The sequence below is a fragment of the Polistes fuscatus genome, unplaced genomic scaffold (assembly GCF_010416935.1).
Source record: "Polistes fuscatus isolate 324 unplaced genomic scaffold, CU_Pfus_HIC Scaffold11, whole genome shotgun sequence".
NCBI classification, from domain to species: Eukaryota; Metazoa; Arthropoda; class Insecta; order Hymenoptera; family Vespidae; genus Polistes; species Polistes fuscatus.
The window spans coordinates 4,592,163-4,614,561 of record NW_025113009.1 but is presented as its reverse complement, the minus strand read 5'-3'; the positions used below and the strand labels follow the sequence as shown (position 1 = coordinate 4,614,561).

Genomic DNA, 22,399 nt, shown 5'->3' with positions numbered 1-22,399 from the left:
GACTTATAGTAATAGTGGTGACATTTTAATAAATTAGTAACTAATTGTAAATATAAAGAAAAAAGTATAACCTCAAGATAATTAATAATTAATGTGAATATTCATATATAAATATATAAGTGTAGTTAAAATTATTAATAATTATCTATCATCTTTATTTCACATTCCAATTAATTGTGATAACGAATGAAGTAAATGTATCGCTCAGTGTGAACAGATTTTAATAATATGAATTGCGCGCGCATGTTTAATGGCGACAGAATCGTGCGTCCACTCGTTAAAGTGTAAAAATTGCTCCAATTTTCAAACGTTTACGTTAAGTTTCAGTGATAAGCCAATTTGTTTCTTTCACCATAAGTGCAATCAAGCAATTGAATTTGATTCCGTTACCAGGGTTTTATACAACCAGCAAGACGAAGCTCAAAATGCCATTGGTAAGTCTGTCATTCTTTACCATTTAGATTTTTCTTTTTCTTACATACTTTTAATTTCTAGAAATTTATACCTGTGAATATAATTTATTTATTTATCTCTTCTTTTTTATTGCAAGTATTACGTTTGAGAGACACGTCAATTATTTTTTTTTTTAATTAACATAATTTCATTAAGTTTTAATGATTACTATTTTCTTTCTTTAATAAATAATTGGGTGCGGTTTTAGTGGTTAGAAAAGGTAACATTTATAAAGTAATTAAGTTACTTTTATTAAAAATTGCATTTATATTTTATCTGTATTGTGAGTAAAAAATATACCTGTATGTATAACTATATAACTATATGTACATGTAGAATGTTTTAATTGAATCACTGTATAAAGATAATTTATAATGTTTCCTATGAAAAGTGATACTATGTATTAAGTATATAAAGTTAAATAATAATTTATAGGGCAACCACGCTGCCCTTACTCCTTTGGAAGATATGTCAGCGGGGAGAGGTCAAACGGGTGGAGGGCCTCTTCAAAACTGTCAAAAAGTTTTTATACAACGAGATTATAGTGAAGGTACAATGGTTAAATTTCAAACACAGTTTCCTACAGAATTGGAAAGCAGAGTACGTAATATTATTATGCATATCAGTATGCTATTATTAATACTATTACTTACTACTATTGTTACTGTTATTATAGTTTAATTTTAACTTTAAACATGTAGAATATTTAATATATTCGGATGCACATATATTATTATACGTTTCTAAATATTATTGTTGGTTTTTTAAAGATATTTAAATTTTGGCTTATCTTTTTGTTTTATGTTCTTCTAAATATGTGCTACATATTTTTTTTTAAATATAGCTGGACAGACAGTCGTTCGAGTATACAATCAATCAGTTGAACAATTACTTTGCGGAAGCAGAACGCGCCAGTTGTTCAACTTTCTGTGAGGGCTGCCTTGCTTGCCTTACTGGTTATCTAATCTTTATATGCACTGAAACACATTATGAGAAGTGCTTGCGAAAGGTCGCAAAGTTTGTTTGTGAACAAAATGATAGAATTTACAAGCCGCGTGGATTATTGTTAACAGATCCAACGACCCGTGGCCTCAGGCTAATAGAAATCTCTGTATTAGACAGACCTGCATCGTGACTGCATGTTAGCCGATCTACGGAATTCTTCATGTGACCCGCGCATTTCTGCCGCATTGCCAGAATTAACGACCTACATGCGCTGATGGAAGTCTTTGGACACAATTATGCTGCGCTCTGATTAATTCAAGTTGGTCGTGCATAATTAATTTTTCATATAAAAGAAAAAAGAACAAAAAGAAAAAACTAGCAAGATTTTAAAATACACCTTGCACAATTATTGTAATGAAAAATTCATGTGCAATAAGGTTTAGCTCTCTTTCGAGTCTAACTTTGTACTTAGGTTTATCGAACATAAGTATATATCAAAAGGACGAATTACTGCTTCTAAGTTATGAAGCAGAAAAGTCTTTACGTTTACTCGAAAAATCAAAGTATTCGCTAAGAATATTTCTACTTCGAAAGAAATGAAATTTGAAGAAACATTTTCTCAGAGCTTATGATTCAATGTAAAACAAACAAATTTTTAAATATTCGTTGATTTTTCTAAATTTATTTTTTGTTTTTTTTTTTCTTTTTTATTTTTTAAATATGTAGTTTCTTCTTTTTATGGCAAGAAATTCGTGTGTGAAAATTTATTTTACGTTTTACGATAAATGAATGAAAAATAACACATGAATATAAATCACGAAGCAATCTATAAGACTAAACAAGAATCATTTAACTTCTTACAATCATACATTAGAAGATCATATAAAGCGGATCATAAATGATTAACATATCCCGTTTTGTGTATCATTTAGCATATAGAGCTGGTTACAGACTGCATTTATTCGATGATATATTCATGAATGCAATCTACAGTCTAATCTGTGTTTATTGTAAATTAAATTAATCACAGAGTTTAGACATTTGAATTTCATTCTGAATATTTTTTATCGATTACTGTCAAAGGACTTTGACTTTATACGTTCCAAGCTTTATATGCATTATAAGTGGAGCTCTAAGTTTTTCCTCTACAAGGAGATATATCTTCCATAAAGTATAAATCTCTTTAATTTATTTTTCTTCTTTTTTTTTGGGTAATGAGACATGCAAGTTGGCTCATTTTTCATTTATTTTTTTTAGAATACATATGTATGAATAATGAGATTTACTTGCCGTAATGAACTCCTTCTCGTGAAAAGAAATTTAAGAGCACAGGGAAAAAAAAAAGAAAAAAGAAAAAAGAAATAAGAAATAAATAAAAATAAAAAGAGAAAAAGAAAATAATAATAGTAATAATAATAATAATAATAATAATAATAATAATAATAATAATAATACTAATAATAATAATACTAACACTAATAATAATAATAATAATAGTAATAATAATAAAATAATAATATTTAGTCGAAATTGCTGGCACATGGTAATTAATTGCGCTAAGAATTCCAAGGATTGGCTAAAAAAATGAGAGAAAAAGAGAGAGAGAGAGAGAGAGAGAAAGAAAGAGAGATAAATGATTATGTTTTGAGGTGATATAAGTAGGATTTATAATAAGTTGACTTTTGACGTGTACGACATTGTGATCAAGGATAAAAAGTATAATGCATGGCATGCACGATGTGGATAGGTTTTTCGACGTTGTCAAAATAAAAAATCTTGCATTTCGATCCATTGCCAGGGAGACTAGGATTTTCTTTTTATTTCTTTTTATTAATATTTTTGTTTTCTTTTTTTCTTTTTCTTTTGTTTAGCAAGATCGTTAAGTTTAAGGCTCTAATAATCGTCTGTAAATAATAATTTTTTTTTCTCTTTTTTTCAGTGGGGGAGGGGGATTTGATTTGCTTTTTCTTTTTTTTTTTAAATATATATAAATATATATATATTTTTTTTATACCGATAGATTACGTATATAAGTTACAGTGATCTCAAAACTAAACAACGATACATCATGCGTGGAATCTTTTATACGTCGTACCTTATCATTAATTATATGCCGCGGTTATAAGTCGATATCATCGTGTGTTAAAAAAAAGAAGAAAAAGAAAAGAAAAAAGAAAAGAATAGTTATAAAAATTATAAATAAATAAATATTCGCAGAGGCAGTATAATATATAATTGAGATGTACAGTATATTATACACTTACCTTTTTTCCATTTTAAGAAGCAACAATTAGTTTGTTCATTGGGAAGTACATTAAAATATACATATATATAAATACTGTAAATCATATTTATTGCAACGAAGAAGAAGATGATAAAGAATTAAGAAAAATAGAAAAGGAAAGAAACAAAAAAGAAATAAAAAAGAACGGGACCCAGTTTTTCTGCTCTAACGATTATCGATTTTTCTTATCATTCCTATGCACTTAATGATAAAAAAGAATTAAAATATAGAGTTATAACTTTTTGTTTTAGAGAGAGAAAGAGAGAGAGAGAAAGAAAATAAAAGAAAAGAAATGCGTTATTTTTCTATTATCCAAGGCCGTATTTATATTTTTAAATATTTTTAGGCGCAACCAACCATCATCACCATGAGTAATTAAAATACAAATTTTATTTTAATTTAATAACATTTATACATATATTTTTTATCATTATTATAATATTAAAAAAAATCTTTCTTCTTTGACTTTGATTCTTACTAATATATTAGACTATTTTAAAAATTTATAATGTTGTTTGCGCCTTATGACAAATACGGTCCTTTTGTTATACATCTATAATTCAAATAATATTATTTGCAATAAGCAGAGCGATATAGAGAAGTTGACGACGATAAAAAAAGAACAAAAAATAAATAGGAAGAAGTAAGGGTGGAAAGGAAGAGAGGGAAGGAGGCTGGCATGATTTATAATAAATTTGATCAATAAAATATTTTCTTTCTCGCGAAGTGTTCATTTATATATAAATCAATTAAATAAACAAATAAATATATATATATATATATATATATATATATATATATATATATACGTATTTATTATAAATATATATTTATATGTATTGCACAGAAAGAAACAGGAGGGGGAGGGGAAGAAGATGAGGATGAGACGCTTGCACGATTTACAATAAATTTAAAAGATATTTTTTATTTATCATTTAAAAAAATGTTTCATCTTCTTTTGATTTGATGTGAATAATATGAAATTTCCCTCTTCCCCCTACTCACTGATTGTAAATCATGCTTTTTCTTTCTGCCTGTTTCTCTCTCTCTCTCTCTCTCTCTCTCTTTCTTTCACTCTAATTTTTTTTTCTTTCTATCTCTCTTTCTATTTTTCTTATTCACTCTTAATATTTTTCATTCACAATAATTCTGCTGTGAACGATCTCGTCTTGATCCTTGATCACAATGAATGGCGAGAGATTATTATAGCGTGATAATGCGACGCTGCAAAAGGAATTTCTATATATATATATACATGTATATATATTTGTTTGTTTGTGTGTATGTATTACTTTTTAATTGTCGAGAAGAGAGGACAAAAAAAAAGGATGGTGTCACTGCCATGACGCACGTACGGCTTCCTGGTGCACAGTTTTAAACTAAAGATTTAGATAATGGAATACGACTTTGATTGGTCGTCGTCAATGTCTTCGTTCCTGTATTTTCGAAAAAAAGGCTCTACCGCGCGCGCGCATTTATTTTTTCTCTTTTTTCAACGTCGCAATACCACTAATGCTACATATATATATATGTATGCATTTCTGTTTGTATGTATGTATGTATGTATATGGATGTATGTACGTACGTATGTATGTATGTATGTATAAATAAATAAATAAAACTTTCTTTGCGCCTCTATATGCAACGTCCGATATTGCATAAAAATGAAAATGAAAATGAAAATGAGGAGCAGGAAGAAGAAGAAGAAGAAGAAAAAAAGAAATAAATAAAGTTAATAAAGAAAATTGTAAATATTTATATAGCGAATCGGTCGATCGATAAATACGACCATGCGAAGAGCATTAAGAAAAAAACAGCCGTTTGTTATACTTAATTTAATATAGTAGGACCAAAATGATTTTTCAAACGATGATTCAATTACTGTACGGGACTAAATTCGTATAGTCCGAATTGTAATTTCTAAATGTTTTTAATAATAAAACAAAAGAAAATAATAACGCGAAAATTCTCTTACGTATGTAAATCTTTCTTTTCTTATTTTGTTTGTATACATTTTTTAATTTATGTAGGATCTTGTTCGATATTGTTTTTTGATAATTTTTCTTGTTGTCATCATTTTTATTCTTACTTTTGCTTTATTTATTAGGGCCGCATTTAATAATAAAATACATCAGGCGCAAGTTGGATTTAATCCTATTCCCTAATGAGAAATAATAAAAGATCGAATAAACAGCCTAATATATTTGTTAAAAACAAATCCAGAAGATAAACTTAGTTAGTTATTAATTTATTTTTTTTTAACTTATTGTTAGACTAATTTATTTTAATTTGTTCCTGTTCTTTTTTTTTTTCAAATACTACACAATGTTATATTATTTTTATTTTATTAAATTTATTAAATAAGTTATTATTGAAATGCCGACTTTTATTTTTTCAATAAACTATATAAGGAAGAAAAACTGTACAAATTTAATTAGTTGTAATAATCGTTCTTTCGAGGCCTCGTAATAATGGTGCGCCTATGGTCTCCAACAGTATAAATACGGTCCTGTTTTCTATACAAAATGTCCTATTTAAATCGATTAATTAATTTAAATATGAGGAACACGAATAAAATCTTCAAATTAAAATGAAACAATAAAAAATTACAATTTTGTAAAAATGTTCACGCGGATCGATTAAAATCAGATACCATGTATATATGTACATAAACATACATGTATACTCGTAACATACATCTTATTTAAATATCTTTAAATTCAACTTTTGACCACATTCAGAAATTTGTGTGTTTTTTCTTTTTTATTTAATCTCGTGCATCAATGCCCGAACAGGTATGATGATGCACGTTCTTAATTATATCAAAAAGACTAGAAACCAGTTTTGCGTGAAGGACATAGTTTTGAAATTTTCGTTGCATCGGTAGAACGGTGCATATAATTATTTTCTTTTCTTTTTTTTTTAATTCACACTGATCTCTCTCTCTCTTTTTTTTTCTTTTTCAATTTTTTTACTTTTCTCCTTGTTGTTCGTTTTTAAAAGTTTTCTTTTTTTCTAATTTTAAATCACGTAAGCGAGAGCGTCATTAAATACAACGAAAGATTCGATGTTTCTTTTTTTTTTCTTTTTCCGGTATATCCCATATTTTTTATATATGTTTATTTATTTATTTATTTATTTACTTTTATTCATATAATTTTTATTTTTCTCATCCTTTCCGTATTCTTTTTAATTGTCGGAAATATAGATAAGGAATTAAATTTGAAGGTGGAGAAAAACGAGTTTTAAATTCCTCTCGATCTTTCGAGCTTTTAAAATAGAAAATTGGAAATATTCGAAACGATCGATAAACTCCGTAAATTTCTTGTCGTTACTAATTGCAAATAATATCTTCATTTCTTTTTTTTCAATTTGTCCAAAATCATAAGAGACACGCACACAGAACGCACACCAACACATACATATATTTGTTATCGTTTTCTTCTTTTTATTTTGCGAGTCGATATCGATCACTTCACCTTCATCGTTCGACTAAAGCCTATTTAAGAATATCGAGATATATAATACAAAAAGATTGTCAAAATCGAATGAGAATATGCTTTTACGTTTTTTTTTTTTTTTTCCGTTCACGTTATATCGAAATATACTTCGATATGTCGACCTAACTTATTGATCATTCATTTTCCTAATTATGTGTGCACGTATGTATGTATGTATGTGTGTATGTGTGTATGTACGTATGTATGTATGTATGTATGTATGTATGTTGTTATACATATATACACCTAGTCATATCTCGACTAAGTATATTTTCTAGTCTCTACAAATATACTGCCATTTTTTTTCTTTTTTCTTTTTTAATTTTCTCTACGACGTATCCATTTTGAAAAAAGAAATTACGAGTCCAGCGTAGTCTTTCTTATTTAATTAATCATTTTTATAGAAAGTTTCACATATGTATTTTTTAGCATAAAATTAAATCGGGATTCGATGAGTGGTTAGGAAGAATTAAAGAGAGGGGTGGGAGATAATTATCTATTCGACTGTGTTCAAATCGAATTAGCGTCCGTTCTCGTTTCTATTCTATTTTGATTCTGACATTTAAACTCACGATTAGTAGAGTAGTTCATCTCGATAAAACGAAATCACACTGTATTCATCGATCGTTAAGGATGATCGACAATTGATCATCGATCGATAATGAGACGTGAAAACAAACGATGCTGTTTTTTTGAAGTGGTTGTGGTGGTGGGTGGGTGGGTTTGTAGACATCATCATTCTGGTATACTCTCGAGAGTTGTGGACGTGAGCCGTCAAATGAGAAGACAAAGTTTATTACGACTTTTTCTTTCGGAAATTAATACTTTACTTTTACTGGTGTCCTCAGAACTAGTCTTTACGTAAAGTGATTTACTCAAACGTTGTCTGACACCTTTGCTCAATGTACGACTACCTTTTCTCAACGAGGCGAATCTGGCCAATGCTGATTTTTCTTGAACTTGATCCTTTCTATCGGCGTGCGCACAGTTCAAGGTTGTCAACGTGAACTCGATGTCCTTTGGTTCGAATGAAACAAATTCTTCCACCGGTTCTTCGATCGTATCACGATCTATCCAAGTCAAACCCATTTCAACTTTTTCTGCTAAATCCTGCCAATGTTTTCTGTTCTCCATGGTACCATCGTAAAGTGGCGTAATCCATGGAAACGTGTCGGACATTACCTTGTACAACGGCAGACATATCACGTCGATAAAACCAACTTGCATTTGCGGTAATTCGTCCCTTTTTTCTCGATCCATCATTGCTACAGGTTGCTGATTTAATTGCAATCGTTCCAAATCACCTTGATCGAAGAATTCGTCGGCAACCAATTTTGCTACTCGATGTTGAATTTCCCAGGGTTTTGCTATCGCGCTCACGTCACACGCTGTCATCATCATTCCGCATAATACTGGCCAACAAATAAAACAAATTTTATTATGACTTACAAGTACAAGGTTTTTACGAAAAATATTCTGGATGTGTTATTGTAGAAAATAAGTATACACCATTTGGAAGAAACCTTTATAAGTGTTTTTGTCAATTAACATGATTGTACTGACCTTTAGTCAACAACGGTGCGTAGTTAAATGAATATTGTAAATTGTCACAATCACATTTCTAAACTTTCTATCACACCTTAATTTTTCTTTCACACATTCCCATAAGCTTTATGAATCATATCGATTGTTCTCAAGAGAACAAAAGAAATTTGAAACAAATTTATTACTCGGCCCGTTTGATAACGGTTAAGAATTTAGAAATGCGACACTTATTCAACGACGTATCGTTGTCGACTAAATATCAGCACGACCGTACCGTTTGGTAAAAATACTCACAAAGGTCCCCTTTAAATGGTAAATACATATTTTCTGTAACAACATTCTTAGATACAAAGATATATACTCTGTTGGATTTATATACTCAATTAAAAAATCAACTCGGATATACAATAATTAGGAGAGGGGAAAAAAAAGTATATTAGTTTTATTATACTAACATTCCTTCTTTTCCTCGCTCTGCCAACCAAATTCACCCTCGTCAACCAATTCCATGAAACGATTCTTTTTCTTAAAATAAACGGCTAAATCCGTTGAAAGTATAGCACTCTCAACCACCTTCATTACTCTTCTATAATCTTCCATGGAAAGATTTTGAAAGATGTTATTACTGTCGGAGTTCAATATCATGACACACTGATCGAAATGATGATGTTCCATAGTACTCGTGGAGTATAATATGGCAAGTGGGGATTCCGTTTTCGTTTGGAATGCATTGTTCGTACCACGATGATCAAGATCATGACAGAGGCAGGCTACCAGTAGCCCAAGAATTTCAAGGTCAGTCATGAACTGTTCCATTTTACCAGTCTTCAACATAGCAAACATGGTTTGTGCTACGTTTAATGCGTGTCGCCAGTTGTGATATTTTACTGGTCTACAAAATATTTATTAGCAAAATTAATTCGATTTATGAGAAAAGGGAAAAATAAATAACAATTGTCTATACCTGTAATTTTTTTTCACGCTTAAAGTCCACCTGCAAAGAATGTCGTAAGGTATGTGAAACTTTTGAATAAGATCGCACTGCTTGAACATTCTTAAGGTCGCTCTACAGGTGTCCTCGTCTGTTAGATCAAAATCTGTAAACGTGAAGCTGTAAAGATTGAACTTTTCAGCAGATGGAATATTATCGGTGGTTAGTTTCAAAGCATCGTCGTTGTTGGCTGTTGCGTGATAACTTAGACACTCCAAAGCGACCTTTTGCTTTGCCATAAGTTTGCAAGCTGACTCGTACATTTGCGTGTTGTGTATACCAAGCCCACAAAATATTGCGAATGCTTCGAAGATGGAGACGTCCGAATCGGTGAAGGATGAACCGTTATCCTGTTCGTAGGAAAATAATTTCGTTTAATAAGTATCTTGATTTCCATTATTATTATTATTATTATGAATTATTACTTGAAAGAATACCTTGTTAATCAATTGGGCAACACCTATAATAATTCTTTGACCATTGGCGATCGGCATACAGAGGATACTCTTAGTTGGTTCCTTCTCAGTTTCCACAACTTCTTTCTTCAACCAACTAGCCACATCTCCTATGTTGAGAATTTGTCCAGTTACTGCAACGTATCTTGCGATTTGACCCAACGGACTGGAAAGATCATTGGAACTTGGTCGATACACCCGTGCCTCTTGGGTTTCGTTATCCATTTCGAACATCATAGTGAACTTATTGCTTTCGCTCGAACTCTACGAGACGAAGATATCTTTATAAATGAAATCATTTGTTCCCATTAATGATCTCTCTTGTTCATATAGAATATATTATCATGTCAAACTATTTTCTTTTTGTTAAATATTACACGCGTATATATGTATTTAATATATATGTATATATATATGTATGTATCATTTGTATTTTACCATTATCAATTAATAGATTTATCTCATAGATATATTTCGGGTTAATTTCGTAATAGTTTCTAAGGCTTACGTGCTGCTGAAAGATATCCTCCATATCGATGTTATTGCTCTGTGCCGTCGTTAAAGGGAAGATAATGATCAGAGACTCGAGAATCATGAATACGTGTACCATTGTACTTGCTTACCTCTCTCCTGGACAATGGTTTTCTGTTTTCTTGAATCGATTTACCGGGTCGCTCGACGATCTTTTCGAGATGACCCTGAAATGAAGAAAATTTTATTTATCTATTCGATTTTATTCCCTTATAAAAAGATCCTATATTTTACGATTTATTTTTATCCTTGTATATTTCTTTTCTTTTTTATATATATATTTACCGCCTCGCCGCAATCCAGATCGAGCAAATAAACCGCACATCTTTCGCACTTCAGCAACTCTTTCGCTTCCGTCATAATTTTCGTTACCAAACACTCGAGATTGTTTTGTTCTTCGAATATATTCCTCGCTAGATTAAGTAAAATTTGATTCCTTCTATATTCCTGCACAGATAACTCGAATAGTTGTGCATTTTGAATACCAATTCCACAGAAGGTTAAATATCTAAAGGAGAAAAAATGCGAACGATATTTGTTTTTTTTTGTTTTTGTTTTTTTAAACTTATGTGATTGAAAAATTATTTACTTTACTTTTTTTTCTTTTTTTTTTTTGATTTACCTTTTAAACACTTCAACGTCCTTTTCGGTAAACTCGTTGCTTCCATTGGTCTTGTTGATGATCTGTGCGACACCAATAACGTCACCTTCGTAATTGCAAATTGGCATCGATAGGATAAGTGTTGTCTTGTAACCCGTACGCATGTCGATAGCACTATTGAATCGTGGATCCTATAAATTTATAATAATTTGATTTGAATCAAAAATTGTCTACAAAAATTAAACAATTGGGATAATAAATTTAATTCCTTCTCTTCGTTTGATAGATATTATCAAAATTAGATACACTTTAATATTAAAAATCACACATATCTATCATTTTTATAATCAACATTATAGATTTTCTTGCTAAATCAATATTCATGCGTTACTTACAGTAAAATAATAATATACCTAATTAATAAAATTTATAAAAAGAAAAAAAAAAAGAAAAACAATAAATACTAATCCCTTTTTTTGGTTTCTCACATCGAACCTTGTATGCATCCTTTATGTTGATTATCTCCTTGGTTTGAGCTACGTAACCGGCAATACCCACGCCAAAAGGTATCCTTATTTCTTCATTTTTTGCACGTTGCACAGCTTCCTCGAGTTCCGTATCTTGTGTTACGTCGAAAAGTTTAGCTACCAAATATCTATCCTCGAGTGGTCCTTTAGCAAGAAATAGACTTCCTCGATCGGCATAAGTAAGTAATTCAACATTGACCAAAATTTTATGACAAAGTACATTGATGTCCAGTTCGTTCGCTACGTCCCTTATGAGTTCCATAAATAGGTCGCTTTCATCCAGTCTATTGAGTTCCTCTCGGCGACCCATTAACGATATAGAAGCCCTAAAATCCCCATACCGTGTGTTCGAGATATTATTACGAGGTAACGAAGATATGAATCTACGGATGAGTTATCGCACGGTTATAAAATCAACTTTGAAATTATTACGCGCTTCTATGAACGCAACCTGATCCCCATAAACTTTTAATTTAAACGTTTGTACGTCGGATATTATGATGGACGATATTCCGGTTGGAATAATTTATGATCTCGATTTGAAACGTTTATAAAACAAAAACTCTGATGATTATCGATATTTGACAAGAAATTTTTCCGTTGCTCTACATGTATTATTCTCAATTTTTTTGTTTTTTTTTTTTTATTATTATCGTTTTTGTCGAACTCTTACCTGCTAGGACTTCTGCTACGTTTAGCCGGTGAACTCGTTGATAGCCACGTTTGAAAAAGATCGGACGTGACGCTGTTACGTTTGTTTCGACTCAAAAGACCTTCCTGGTCTTGACAAGAAGTAGAAGTTGTACGTTCCAATATTGGCATTTGCAATCGTTGTCGCAATTCCACACTCGCTTTTTCGTATAACCAAGCTTCCACTAGGTCTGGATGAGCCTCCAGGTATCTGTACGCATTCAATGTACGTTTTTAATTTGAATTATATATTGTTTGATATTTCAAAATATATATTAATAGATATTCGTGTGTGTCTAATTGTAAACCGGAATATATTTTTGATAGATTATCTTTTCTATAATCTATATTAACAAATATTATAATAGTTGAAAATATAATAATAATATTTTTATAATTAATCGACCCTAGGATCATTTTTTTGGTACATTTACATAATAATTGAACTTTGTATTTATCATATAAAAATTTAAATTGTAATACGTTGTTCTTGCAACAATTAAAAATTTGTCTACAAAAGTGTCACTTTTTGGTAATCCAAAAATAAAAATAAACAACTACTACTTTTTAAGAAAAATCTTAATTGTTACCTTCCAACTCTGTTCATAGTCAGGCCATCGTCCTCGTCGTATTCGTGTATGGTGTCCTGACAAGAGATCCTTTTGCTCCTACAAAGCCTGGCGATCTCATTTTCCTTTATTTCAGTCTTCATACTTGTACTTAAAGATAATTTTGATTCTTCTCTATCAATTTTCGTTTCCACATGAAGATTAATTTCACAATGATCGTTACTATCATTTCCTTTTTCCGATGTTCTCGATGAGATCTTCATCGATTCAAAATTTCCAATATTGTTATTATGATTTACCTGTTAATCGGGCATCGTACGATAATCCAATGGTCAGGAAATTCCTGCTAACGCATATAAACACACATAGTTACCTCCATTTCCGTAGCTCCCGATAATTCCTCATCCATTTCGTCTTCAGTCTCCATCTCACCTGTACCTCGTTAATCTGACTTTCATTAGAGAAATTTCCTTAATCTCTAACGTAATTTGAACTATTATAAATTATTAACGAATAGAGTACAACGTTTTCAGGTAAATATAGATCCTCTTTTTCTAGGTAGACTCTTCGTTATTGTATTTATATATTTATGTCTTGATTTTCTCGCCTAAAATCAATTAGATATTCTAAGTTTAATTTGTAGATTAATATTTTTCTAGCAATAAATATATATATATTTTTTGTTTTTAATTTTGTATAACAAAAAAGAAAAGAGATACAGTACAATTGGATTTTATGTAGGAGATGAAAGCAAAGAATAGTAAATGGGGGAATCTATATCTGAGGGATAAGGTGACTAGATCCTCTCGGCTTTCACGAAAGACATTTAAATTTCTCAACCCTCCTCTTAAGGGTGGCAAGGGTGGTAAGTTCGATGCTGTCTCATACGAGTTTCATACGAATTTCATACGAATATATAAGCCTATATAAGCCTTCCTTTCCTTTTTATTCAAAGGGCAATGACTCTCGTTACGGAAATTTTTAGTTGATTGTCAATTGATTAAATTATGAGAAACATGTAATATTTATTTCTGCCTATTATTTCTATAACAACACTCGTTCAAATCCTATTAATTTTGTTCTTTTTTCTTTATCAACATAATGAAAATATATTATATTAAGTAACCAAAAAATTTCGTACCGTTCCTAAATTTGGATATAATTGATCTCTATTGATTATAAACGCATGTAGATTTTCTTGATTACCTGATATTAATATAGAATATATTATATATTATAATAATATCAACTAAGAGAAATTTTGTACCGTTTTAATCAATATATATATATATATATATATTGAGAATTATCTTGGTTACTTAATATATCTGTATTACAAAAATTCTATCATGATAATGAACTTGAATATATAATTTCATTGATCGTTATCATAATCAGTATGGAAATGTGTATCTATCTAAAAAAAAAGAAAAGAATTTAGATATGGTTTATCGATCGTGCATGATAACCAAAGTACAGTGATAAAAATGTATACCTACAACCACCTTGTTACAGTTCCACTGCATCGTTTGAGTCCGTTTCGAATGATTTTCGATTTAATCGACTTGTGTAAAATTATATATATATATATGTATATATGTATATACACATTCACAGATATACAGGCACATACATACACACACTTAACACACACTTTAAATCAAAGTTCATTTACTATTACTTCAGGAACTCTACTAGAACCCTAAAAATCACATTTAATTTCGTCCCTTTTCGAATCAATTATATTTTCAACACATTTTATGACTAATATTATTAATATTATTATTGAGAATGATCAGATCGTGATTGAAATAGCGGTAAAATGTATTCTCGATTTCGCGAAACGCGTGTACCGCATTCTTCCAGCACGTGTCTTGGTCAATACGTACTGTCGATTGAACTCGCATCGAAGATGACATTTTCTAACATATCTGTCATCTATTATTATCTTATTATTTTTATCAATTTCATTAACGAATAAATAACTCTTGCTTTTTGGTAATCTCTCATTTTATAAATCGTTCGATTCAACGAACCGGAATAATCCCAAATCAAATCCTAACGTAAAAATCATCACAATATAATCGTCACTATTATTATTATTATTATGATTATTATTATTATTATTAATAATTGTTATTTATCGCAATACTTTAATATCATTACACATCGATCAATCACTTAGATCTCACAATCCCATTAATCGATGAACGGATCAAAATCATTTCAACAGACACACACAACACAACACAACACAACACAACACTGCAAATTATTCACATTGAATATTTCACGTTAGCCGAAAGTTGTCTTCTTTAAAGTTCACCTATTCTGAATAAGTCTCTCTCTCTCTCTTTCTTTCTCTTTCTTTCTCGTAACTCTAACCTCAAGGTCGGAAGAGGAAAGAACGATGATCGATCATCCTCTTTCGACGACGATCCGGTGGCGCGAATACGATAACGCATACTGTCACCAAATTTTTCGACATTTCGAAAAATATATTCTCCTTCCCCCCTCTCTCTCTTTCTTTCTCTCTCTCTCTCTCTCTCTCGATCTCTATCTCTCTCTTACACTTTCTTTTATTCTCTCTCTCTCGCGCTATCTCTCTTTATCTTAATAATATTTCAAATAAAATATTATTGAATTTTTATTAGGGGCTGGTGGGTGGGAGGAGAAGGGATATGTTTAATATACGATAATAATTTATTAATGTAAAAGAGAGGAAAAAAGAGAGAGAGAGAGGATCACTCGGAGGATAGAGCCTGGACCGAGCGAAAGCTCCAAGCTTACTGAAGGCAACCCACCGATGGGTGTTCTTCAAACACATCGAGCTTGCCCGGTGTGTTACGCTTTCTCTCTCACTCTAACACACACACATATACGATAGAGAGATTCTATTCTATATCTACTACTCTACCTACCCCTGAAGTTTAAACCCAAGAGACAGAGAGAGGGAGAAAGAGAAAGAGAGAGAGAGATAGTACGAGTGAGTGAGAGGAAGAATAAAGCAGGGAGGATACCGGCTTCGATCGTTCATCTGTGTTTGTGTATCTACGTGTGGGTGTTTTATGTATATGTATGTATGTATGTGTATGTGTGTGTTAGTTCGACTCTGCGTGGAACGCGCGTGTCGAGCTTCTCTGCTGAAAGATCGATAGTGAACGGAGAGCAGCACGGCTCCCGGACACAGCAGCAGCAGCAGCAGCATCAGCATCATCAGCAGCATCAGCAGGCAACATCATCTCCATCGTCCCCCACCGTTCTCTTATATTCTCTATATCTTTTATTTTTTTTTTTTATTTATTATTATATACTTATTTTTTTCCTCCTTCTGCACTACCAACCATACAACCAACCTACTCTTTTCTATACCTATCAATCATCAACGAAATTTTGTATCAAAATTTTATTTATTTTTCTTTTTTTTTTTTTCCTTTAATTTACAATCAATCCCTCCATTAGATTTTTCTATCATTTTCTTTTTTTATTTATTTATTTGGTCTTCGTTAACGCGTTCAATCGATTTCGAAGTTGGAGTATTTTTTATTCTCCCCCTCTCCACTCCCCTTCTTTTTAGATCAGATTTAGCCGATGATTCGAAGTCTTTCTCTAAGTAGATTAGATTAGTCCCTACTTTCATTAGGAAAGGTCTTCGATCGGTTAATAAGATTATTTATAGTCTTAGGGTAGTTTTATAATGATTAGTTTCTTTCTCGGATACAAAGGGGGATGTATTTTGGTAATTCGTTTAACTGTTAGACGTATCGAATCTTCTTTTCGGTGATTTTATCTTAAAAATTGTTTACCAATAATTATCAAATCAAATCTGAAAGATATAATTTATATAAAATGTATCGTTTAATTATTTCAGTGATATTATTCGTGTTTTTTTTTTCTTTCTCAAATGAAACAATTTTTTCTGGTAGGTAATCTCGTTAATTAATTTTCATGGGGAAAGAGCAAATTTGTTTAGTTATCGAAATGATTTCTATTTATATTTGATAGAGTTTTATTGAAAAAAAATATTGAAAAAATTCTAATTAAATATACAAATATTGAAATTCGTCGTATTTTTATTTATTTTCAATAAATAAATAAGAAATGAGAATAAATTAAGTTCGTTAGTAAGAAAATGTATGCACTGTCTGTCAATGAATTTTTCTTCTTATATATTTCGTAACGACGTTAATTAATTGTGTAATTGGGCACTAAGAAAGTGTTCATCGTTCTAAGTATCGAAAAACTCTCATTTCGTGTTAGAAGTGTACTCCGTCCTTCGATTCTAGAGGGCTGCAACCCTTAAGAGGGTCGTTTCTCGCTACTGAGCATAAAATACGACAGTCAAGTGAGCCCACGTAGGTGGACACTTTGTCAGGAACAAGGAAGAAATGAACGCCGAGGGTTTTCCTGTTTGGATCCTGGCCAAGCTGACTCTCGGAATTGGAAAATAGAGAGTCACGTCTTTTCTTCTAAGTATGGGGATATTCGGTGTTAACAAATAAAAAAAAAAAATAAAAAAAAAAAGGAAACGACCAAATTTTCGTCACTTTTCATTAAACGGAATGGGGAAAAAGAAAAAAAAGAAAGAAAATAAAGAAGGGAAGAAAATTAACGCCGAAAATAACACTGTCCTGAGATTACATTGAGCGAGTAAAAAAAAAAACCCCCAAAAAAATAAGAGGGGAAGAAAATGTGATTTATTTTCTAATTTCCTAATCGCGTTGGAGATTTTGAGAAAACGTTTTTCTTTGTTTTTTTTTGTTCTTTTTTTTTGTTTTGTTTTTTGTTGTTGTTATCTTCCAGTTGACCCAACTCCTGCTTCTCCATTTTATTTTTTTCTTCTTTCATCTCGTTTTTTCTTCCGTTTTATTTCCTTTCGACCGGGCTCTCCTTTCGTTTGCGATTAAAAAAAAAAACGAGAAGGATCATGGTAAGAAGGGGAGGTCTCGAAAATAAATGAGCATACTCGTGTTTCTTCTTTACTGGTACAATGAATCAAAGAATGTTTCCTTTTCTCAAATTGTTTTGATTTTTTTTTTTATTTCCTTCCTTTTCTTTTTTTTTTGTTCGAACAAAAAATAATATTGGAAATTTAGATAAAACGCGAGATAGGAGATATAATAAAAAACAGAGAAATTGATTCTCACACATATGAGATATATCTTATATTAAATAAATCAAGATATATGATATATTTTCTCTAATTTTTGTTCTTTATATTTTACGGAGATACAATTAACGCGATTTCGATATTCCAAATTTGATTTTGAGTAAGTCATGCGTAGCCAATGTTTTTTCCACGAAGGGATTATCCCCGTCCGTTCCACGTATTCTATTATCTTCTACTTCTTTTTTTTTATTTCTTATTTTATATCTCTATTTTTTATCCACCCTAAATAAAGAGGAGACATCCATCCCTCTTGCGTTCGATAAATGTCGTCAATACACGATACACGTTATAGGTTTACTTCGACGTTCGTTTGGAGACGTGTTTGCGTTAGTAAAGTACTAAAATTTTGTTCGTCTACGATATTTTTTTTAATGACGATGATAAACGTTTAACGTCATTAATATTTCATAGAATTTTATTATAAATGAAAATTGTTAAATGCAAGTCTGTTATTAATTTATATTAGAGATTAACGTAAAACACAACCAATAGATTTAATTTTCGTATAATCATTTGTATTATTTATAAACAATATATTCTTAATTTATTACATATATATGGCGAGATCATCGAATGTATTACAATGTCGTGTAATTTTAATAGTAATACCGTGTTAAGAATCCAAGAGATTGATGATTTTCTTCTTTTTTTTTCTTTTTTCTTTTTCTTTTTACAATTTCTTCTTATTTCAATTTAATTCGGTGAATGAATTTTCCAAGATGAATTTAAATAGCGTTGAATTTCTCATCAAAGATCGTCGTCCAAGTTTTGAAACTTTTCATATTTCATCAGACCCTTATGAAAAGTGTCGTAATCCTTCTCTTTATCCTCCTTCGATAAGGATCTTTTTTTTCTTAAGGCAAGAAATAAAAGTATCGGACAGTAGATTATGTTGGCAACACCTATAATCCTCATGACCCATCTAAATCCAATTTCTCTTACCAACTCTCCACCCATGATTGGTCCTTCGATAAAATAGAAAAGAAAAGAAAAGAAAAGAAAAGAAAAGGAAAGAAAAGGAAAGAAAAAAAAACCCGCAAAGAAAAGTTTTCAATTAGGATAAAACTTGTTGGAAGGAAATTTGTTCCGTTATTAAGAAAATATTAAAAAGTTTGTTCAAGTTTTGCAAGCATATAAGATAATCTTACCTAGAAAATAAGCAAGGCTTACTGCGACCTGTTGGATTGAGTAAACAGGACCATAGTTTCCATTTTGATCAACTAAACTGGCCAACAATGGTACCAAAGCGGCATCAGCTATACCAATGCCCAAACCCATTCCAAAATGTGGAAATATCAATTGGGACATGGTCAATGCTGATGGTATCAAAATGGCGCAAATGCCAACAAGGAGCATGGCCAAGATGGCGATTTTACTGCGTCCGTAACGATAGGCCATCATGCCGAAAAAGTTTGTTCCTATTAAATATCCTACGCTGTCTGGTATAAAGACTGTTCCTAATTGCCATTTCTACGCGAGAAAATAGGAATATTTAAATAAATACTTTGTTTTTGTAATCTTAACATTTTCGTTTACCTTAGGTTTGATGTGGGTACGTAACCAAATTGGTAAACATGGTTCCAAGATCGCCATTGGTGACGTCGAACACCAAATTGCACCAGCGATTATGATAACAAATGGATCTGATAAAAGTTCTCTCCAATTTGTTTCATTATTAGATGACTAAAGTAATGAAAGAATTATTAATTCAAATATTGTCAGAGATAATTCAATTAAGATCGTTTAATTAAACTTACTTCTATGTCAGTCTGAATATCCAATGTTAATATCTGTAAACCTGTTGAAGAAATAGACGAATTAAGAAGAGAAAGAATGTTATAAACAAAATTCAAGCGTCTGATAACAAAATATATTCCTGTACATATCAAAATGACGATGAAAGAGGAGACCAACAAAAAGGGTGCCGTTTTTCCTTCCAAATCGTAAAGAACAGAACCTATTGGATATCCAAGAAGAACACCCAAGGCAATACTTCCAAGAACAAATCCCATGATCTTTGATCTTTTGTCTTCTTCAGGATATTGAGAAGCTACAAGGGACATCCCAGAGACACCGATGCATGCTGAAGATATTCCTTGTATACTTCTTGCCAAGAAAAGTATTTCATATGTTTGTCCAAATGCAAATACTGTAAGAGATATAAGTATTTGCAAAAATTGATTGAACTATTGTAGAAATATTAAAATATTGACAACATTGTTTATAATCTAATTCAATTCTGACTTGTGCAAGAGAATTTTGATTAAATATTTAATAAATTCAACTGAAGTTTTTTTAAACAATTAATATGATGTAATATTAAATCATCGAAAAAAGTGATGTCACCATCACTGAATTTCTAGTTAGGCAAGATCTTACACAGTGCAGCCAATAAGAGAGAAAGATTGCCCAAAAACAGAGGTCTTGCGTATCCTAAAGCACCGGTGAAACTTCCAACAGCTGGATTTAAGATCAATTGGACGAGAGCTTTCGAACTAAGGAGGAAACCAACTCTCCCATTTTCATCTTCGATACCAGTGGTGCCATTTTTTCCATCGAGTGAACAAAGATAGTCTGGGATGATTGGTACTGAAAAAAAATCCTATTTATTTTGGTTACTCCTTCATAAAGGAATATTTTCGATAATGAAAAAATATTATCATTACATTTTGTATAATGTATATATTTATATACCGAGTGTCTCATTTAACAATATGATCAAATATTACTTATCCTTATTAGGTTTAAAAAATACAAAATATGAATTTCATTAGTTCAGTAACTTATATCGGTAAAATTTATTGATAAAAATATTAAAATAAAGCACTCGATATTAATAGTATAATAGGACATTAATAGAACCTTTCGTATTTACCGACCACCGTAAGGAGCACGTTGTCTAAGAAGAGACTAACATACACTACTGTCACAATAATCATGCGAGATTTCTTCAAGTTATCCAGTGTCATACTGACTCACATGGATGGAATAGTAGAACTTATTCTTTATTTATTAATTGTTTTATTTTGTTGGGGTGGGTGGGAAGTGGTCAAGAAAATTCACAAATTTGCAAATGAATATTTTCAAGAGTACATGATAAAAATATCACAATCTTGATCGGTTTTGTACAAGTTTTATGATTCCTAGATAATCCACGATCAATTTTAAACAAGTGACACTAGTTTTGATGATCTTTTTCTTTTGTTTTGTTTCTTTTTTCTTTTTAATATAAAATTGTATTATTGAATATATCGAAAAAAAATTCTTAGATTTTCTAATAAATATAAATCTCGCTTTTCGAAAGAGCATTCTAAAAGTAACTGAAAAGCCGAACACCCACGATCAAGCTTTTATACGGTCTTTCGAGCATGTTCGTCCTTGCGCAGAAGCGCTTTTTCACGTTACGTAGAGAAATACTTCGAGGATACACGCGCACTTTCACGATCCGTTGCGCTTTTCGATTTATCACTATTATATACTTGCTTATCAAACCACACCAGCCATAATATTTTCTTACCGAGCTTTCTTATGACCCCGCCATATGTTCTGGAAAAAGTAAATCGCGATATTGATAACGTTGAAACGAAAAAACAAATTGTTCGAATACGATTTTTATTTAAAAGAAAAAAAAAAGAAAGAAAAAAATAAAAACAATATAGCAAAAGATAAAAAGAAAGAATAATAATAATGATCGACGGGACGAACTTCGGGAGATAATTAATTTTCTTTCTACGAAATTTTGTGAATAAAAAATATTTCTAACGTAATTAAACTGTAATTAAAAATATTCGTTTGAATGCAAACTTTTAGAGGAAATATTTCGAGCCCTTTGATGGAAAATATTTGGTTCTTTGTTCTTACGGCCCTGTCATCGATATTCTCTTGATGGGACACGCACCTGTGTCTCGATTGTGAAATTACGATCGACCATAATGCAATTTCAGAAGGGGAACAAATTGATTCTATACTCTGACGTATATCGGACTACGTTATCTTCCTCAATGTGGTCCATCACTCTCCTTTTCTCTCTCACACACTCTTACACAGTCATTTTGTAACTTTCGTTAACTTCATTTCCCTATGTGAGTTTATAATTAAGTTAATGGGTTGGCTAATAAGCATGTAATATTAGAATTTC

General features: G+C 31.0%; 3 protein-coding genes across 5 annotated transcripts; 1 reads left to right on the top strand and 2 right to left on the bottom strand.

Annotated features, from left to right (window-relative positions):
• Positions 1-140: 140 nt before the first annotated feature.
• LOC122526581 (golgin subfamily A member 7) lies at positions 141-1,766 on the top strand. The gene is made up of 3 exons (XM_043650088.1): positions 141-434; positions 889-1,053; positions 1,298-1,766. The coding sequence occupies exons 1-3, from the start codon at positions 426-428 to the stop codon at positions 1,586-1,588; spliced, it is 465 nt and encodes a 154-aa protein (XP_043506023.1). The 5' UTR covers positions 141-425; the 3' UTR covers positions 1,589-1,766.
• A 5,501-nt stretch (positions 1,767-7,267) lies between these two features.
• On the bottom strand, positions 7,268-15,652 carry LOC122526257 (cGMP-specific 3',5'-cyclic phosphodiesterase). Of its 2 annotated transcripts, none has more exons than XM_043649551.1 (13): positions 14,587-15,652; positions 13,465-13,698; positions 13,113-13,390; positions 12,506-12,733; positions 11,801-12,158; positions 11,327-11,496; positions 10,990-11,212; positions 10,797-10,871; positions 10,682-10,720; positions 10,156-10,437; positions 9,692-10,068; positions 9,183-9,619; positions 7,268-8,594 (listed from the first exon to the last, which is right to left on the bottom strand). In XM_043649551.1, exons 2-13 carry the CDS (start codon positions 13,516-13,518, stop codon positions 7,957-7,959), a joined length of 3,159 nt encoding a protein of 1,052 aa, XP_043505486.1. In that variant the 5' UTR covers positions 13,519-13,698; positions 14,587-15,652; the 3' UTR covers positions 7,268-7,956. The 2 variants fall into 2 exon arrangements, with proteins under 2 accessions (XP_043505486.1, XP_043505487.1); XM_043649552.1 differs by having other exon boundaries at positions 14,591-15,652.
• Positions 15,653-18,941: 3,289 nt separating this feature from the next.
• LOC122526481 (synaptic vesicular amine transporter) lies at positions 18,942-21,807 on the bottom strand. Of its 2 annotated transcripts, none has more exons than XM_043649908.1 (7): positions 21,137-21,807; positions 20,641-20,850; positions 20,138-20,410; positions 20,019-20,059; positions 19,798-19,944; positions 19,410-19,731; positions 18,942-19,226 (listed from the first exon to the last, which is right to left on the bottom strand). In XM_043649908.1, the coding sequence occupies exons 1-7, from the start codon at positions 21,228-21,230 to the stop codon at positions 19,009-19,011; spliced, it is 1,305 nt and encodes a 434-aa protein (XP_043505843.1). In that variant the 5' UTR covers positions 21,231-21,807; the 3' UTR covers positions 18,942-19,008. The 2 variants fall into 2 exon arrangements, with proteins under 2 accessions (XP_043505843.1, XP_043505844.1); XM_043649909.1 differs by having other exon boundaries at positions 20,144-20,410; positions 21,137-21,806.
• Positions 21,808-22,399: the final 592 nt, after the last annotated feature.

What these genes read in the sequence shown, in the direction of transcription:
- LOC122526581 (XM_043650088.1), top strand. An exon ending in CTACAGAATTGGAAAGCAGA is followed by an intron (nt 1,054 to 1,297) that starts GTACGTAATATT and finishes TTTTAAATATAG; the next exon opens with CTGGACAGACAGTCGTTCGA.
- LOC122526257 (XM_043649551.1), bottom strand. Translation starts at nt 13,518, where the DNA reads ATGGAGACTGAAGACGAAATGGATGAGGAATTATCGGGAGCTACGGAA. An exon ending in AGGATATCTTTCAGCAGCAC is followed by an intron (nt 10,438 to 10,681) that starts GTAAGCCTTAGA and finishes TTCGTCTCGTAG; the next exon opens with AGTTCGAGCGAAAGCAATAA. An exon ending in TTGCCCAATTGATTAACAAG is followed by an intron (nt 10,069 to 10,155) that starts GTATTCTTTCAA and finishes TCCTACGAACAG; the next exon opens with GATAACGGTTCATCCTTCAC.
- LOC122526481 (XM_043649908.1), bottom strand. Translation starts at nt 21,230, where the DNA reads ATGACACTGGATAACTTGAAGAAATCTCGCATGATTATTGTGACAGTA. An exon ending in CGTGCTCCTTACGGTGGTCG is followed by an intron (nt 20,851 to 21,136) that starts GTAAATACGAAA and finishes ATTTTTTTTCAG; the next exon opens with TACCAATCATCCCAGACTAT. An exon ending in GTACCCACATCAAACCTAAG is followed by an intron (nt 19,732 to 19,797) that starts GTAAACGAAAAT and finishes TTTCTCGCGTAG; the next exon opens with AAATGGCAATTAGGAACAGT.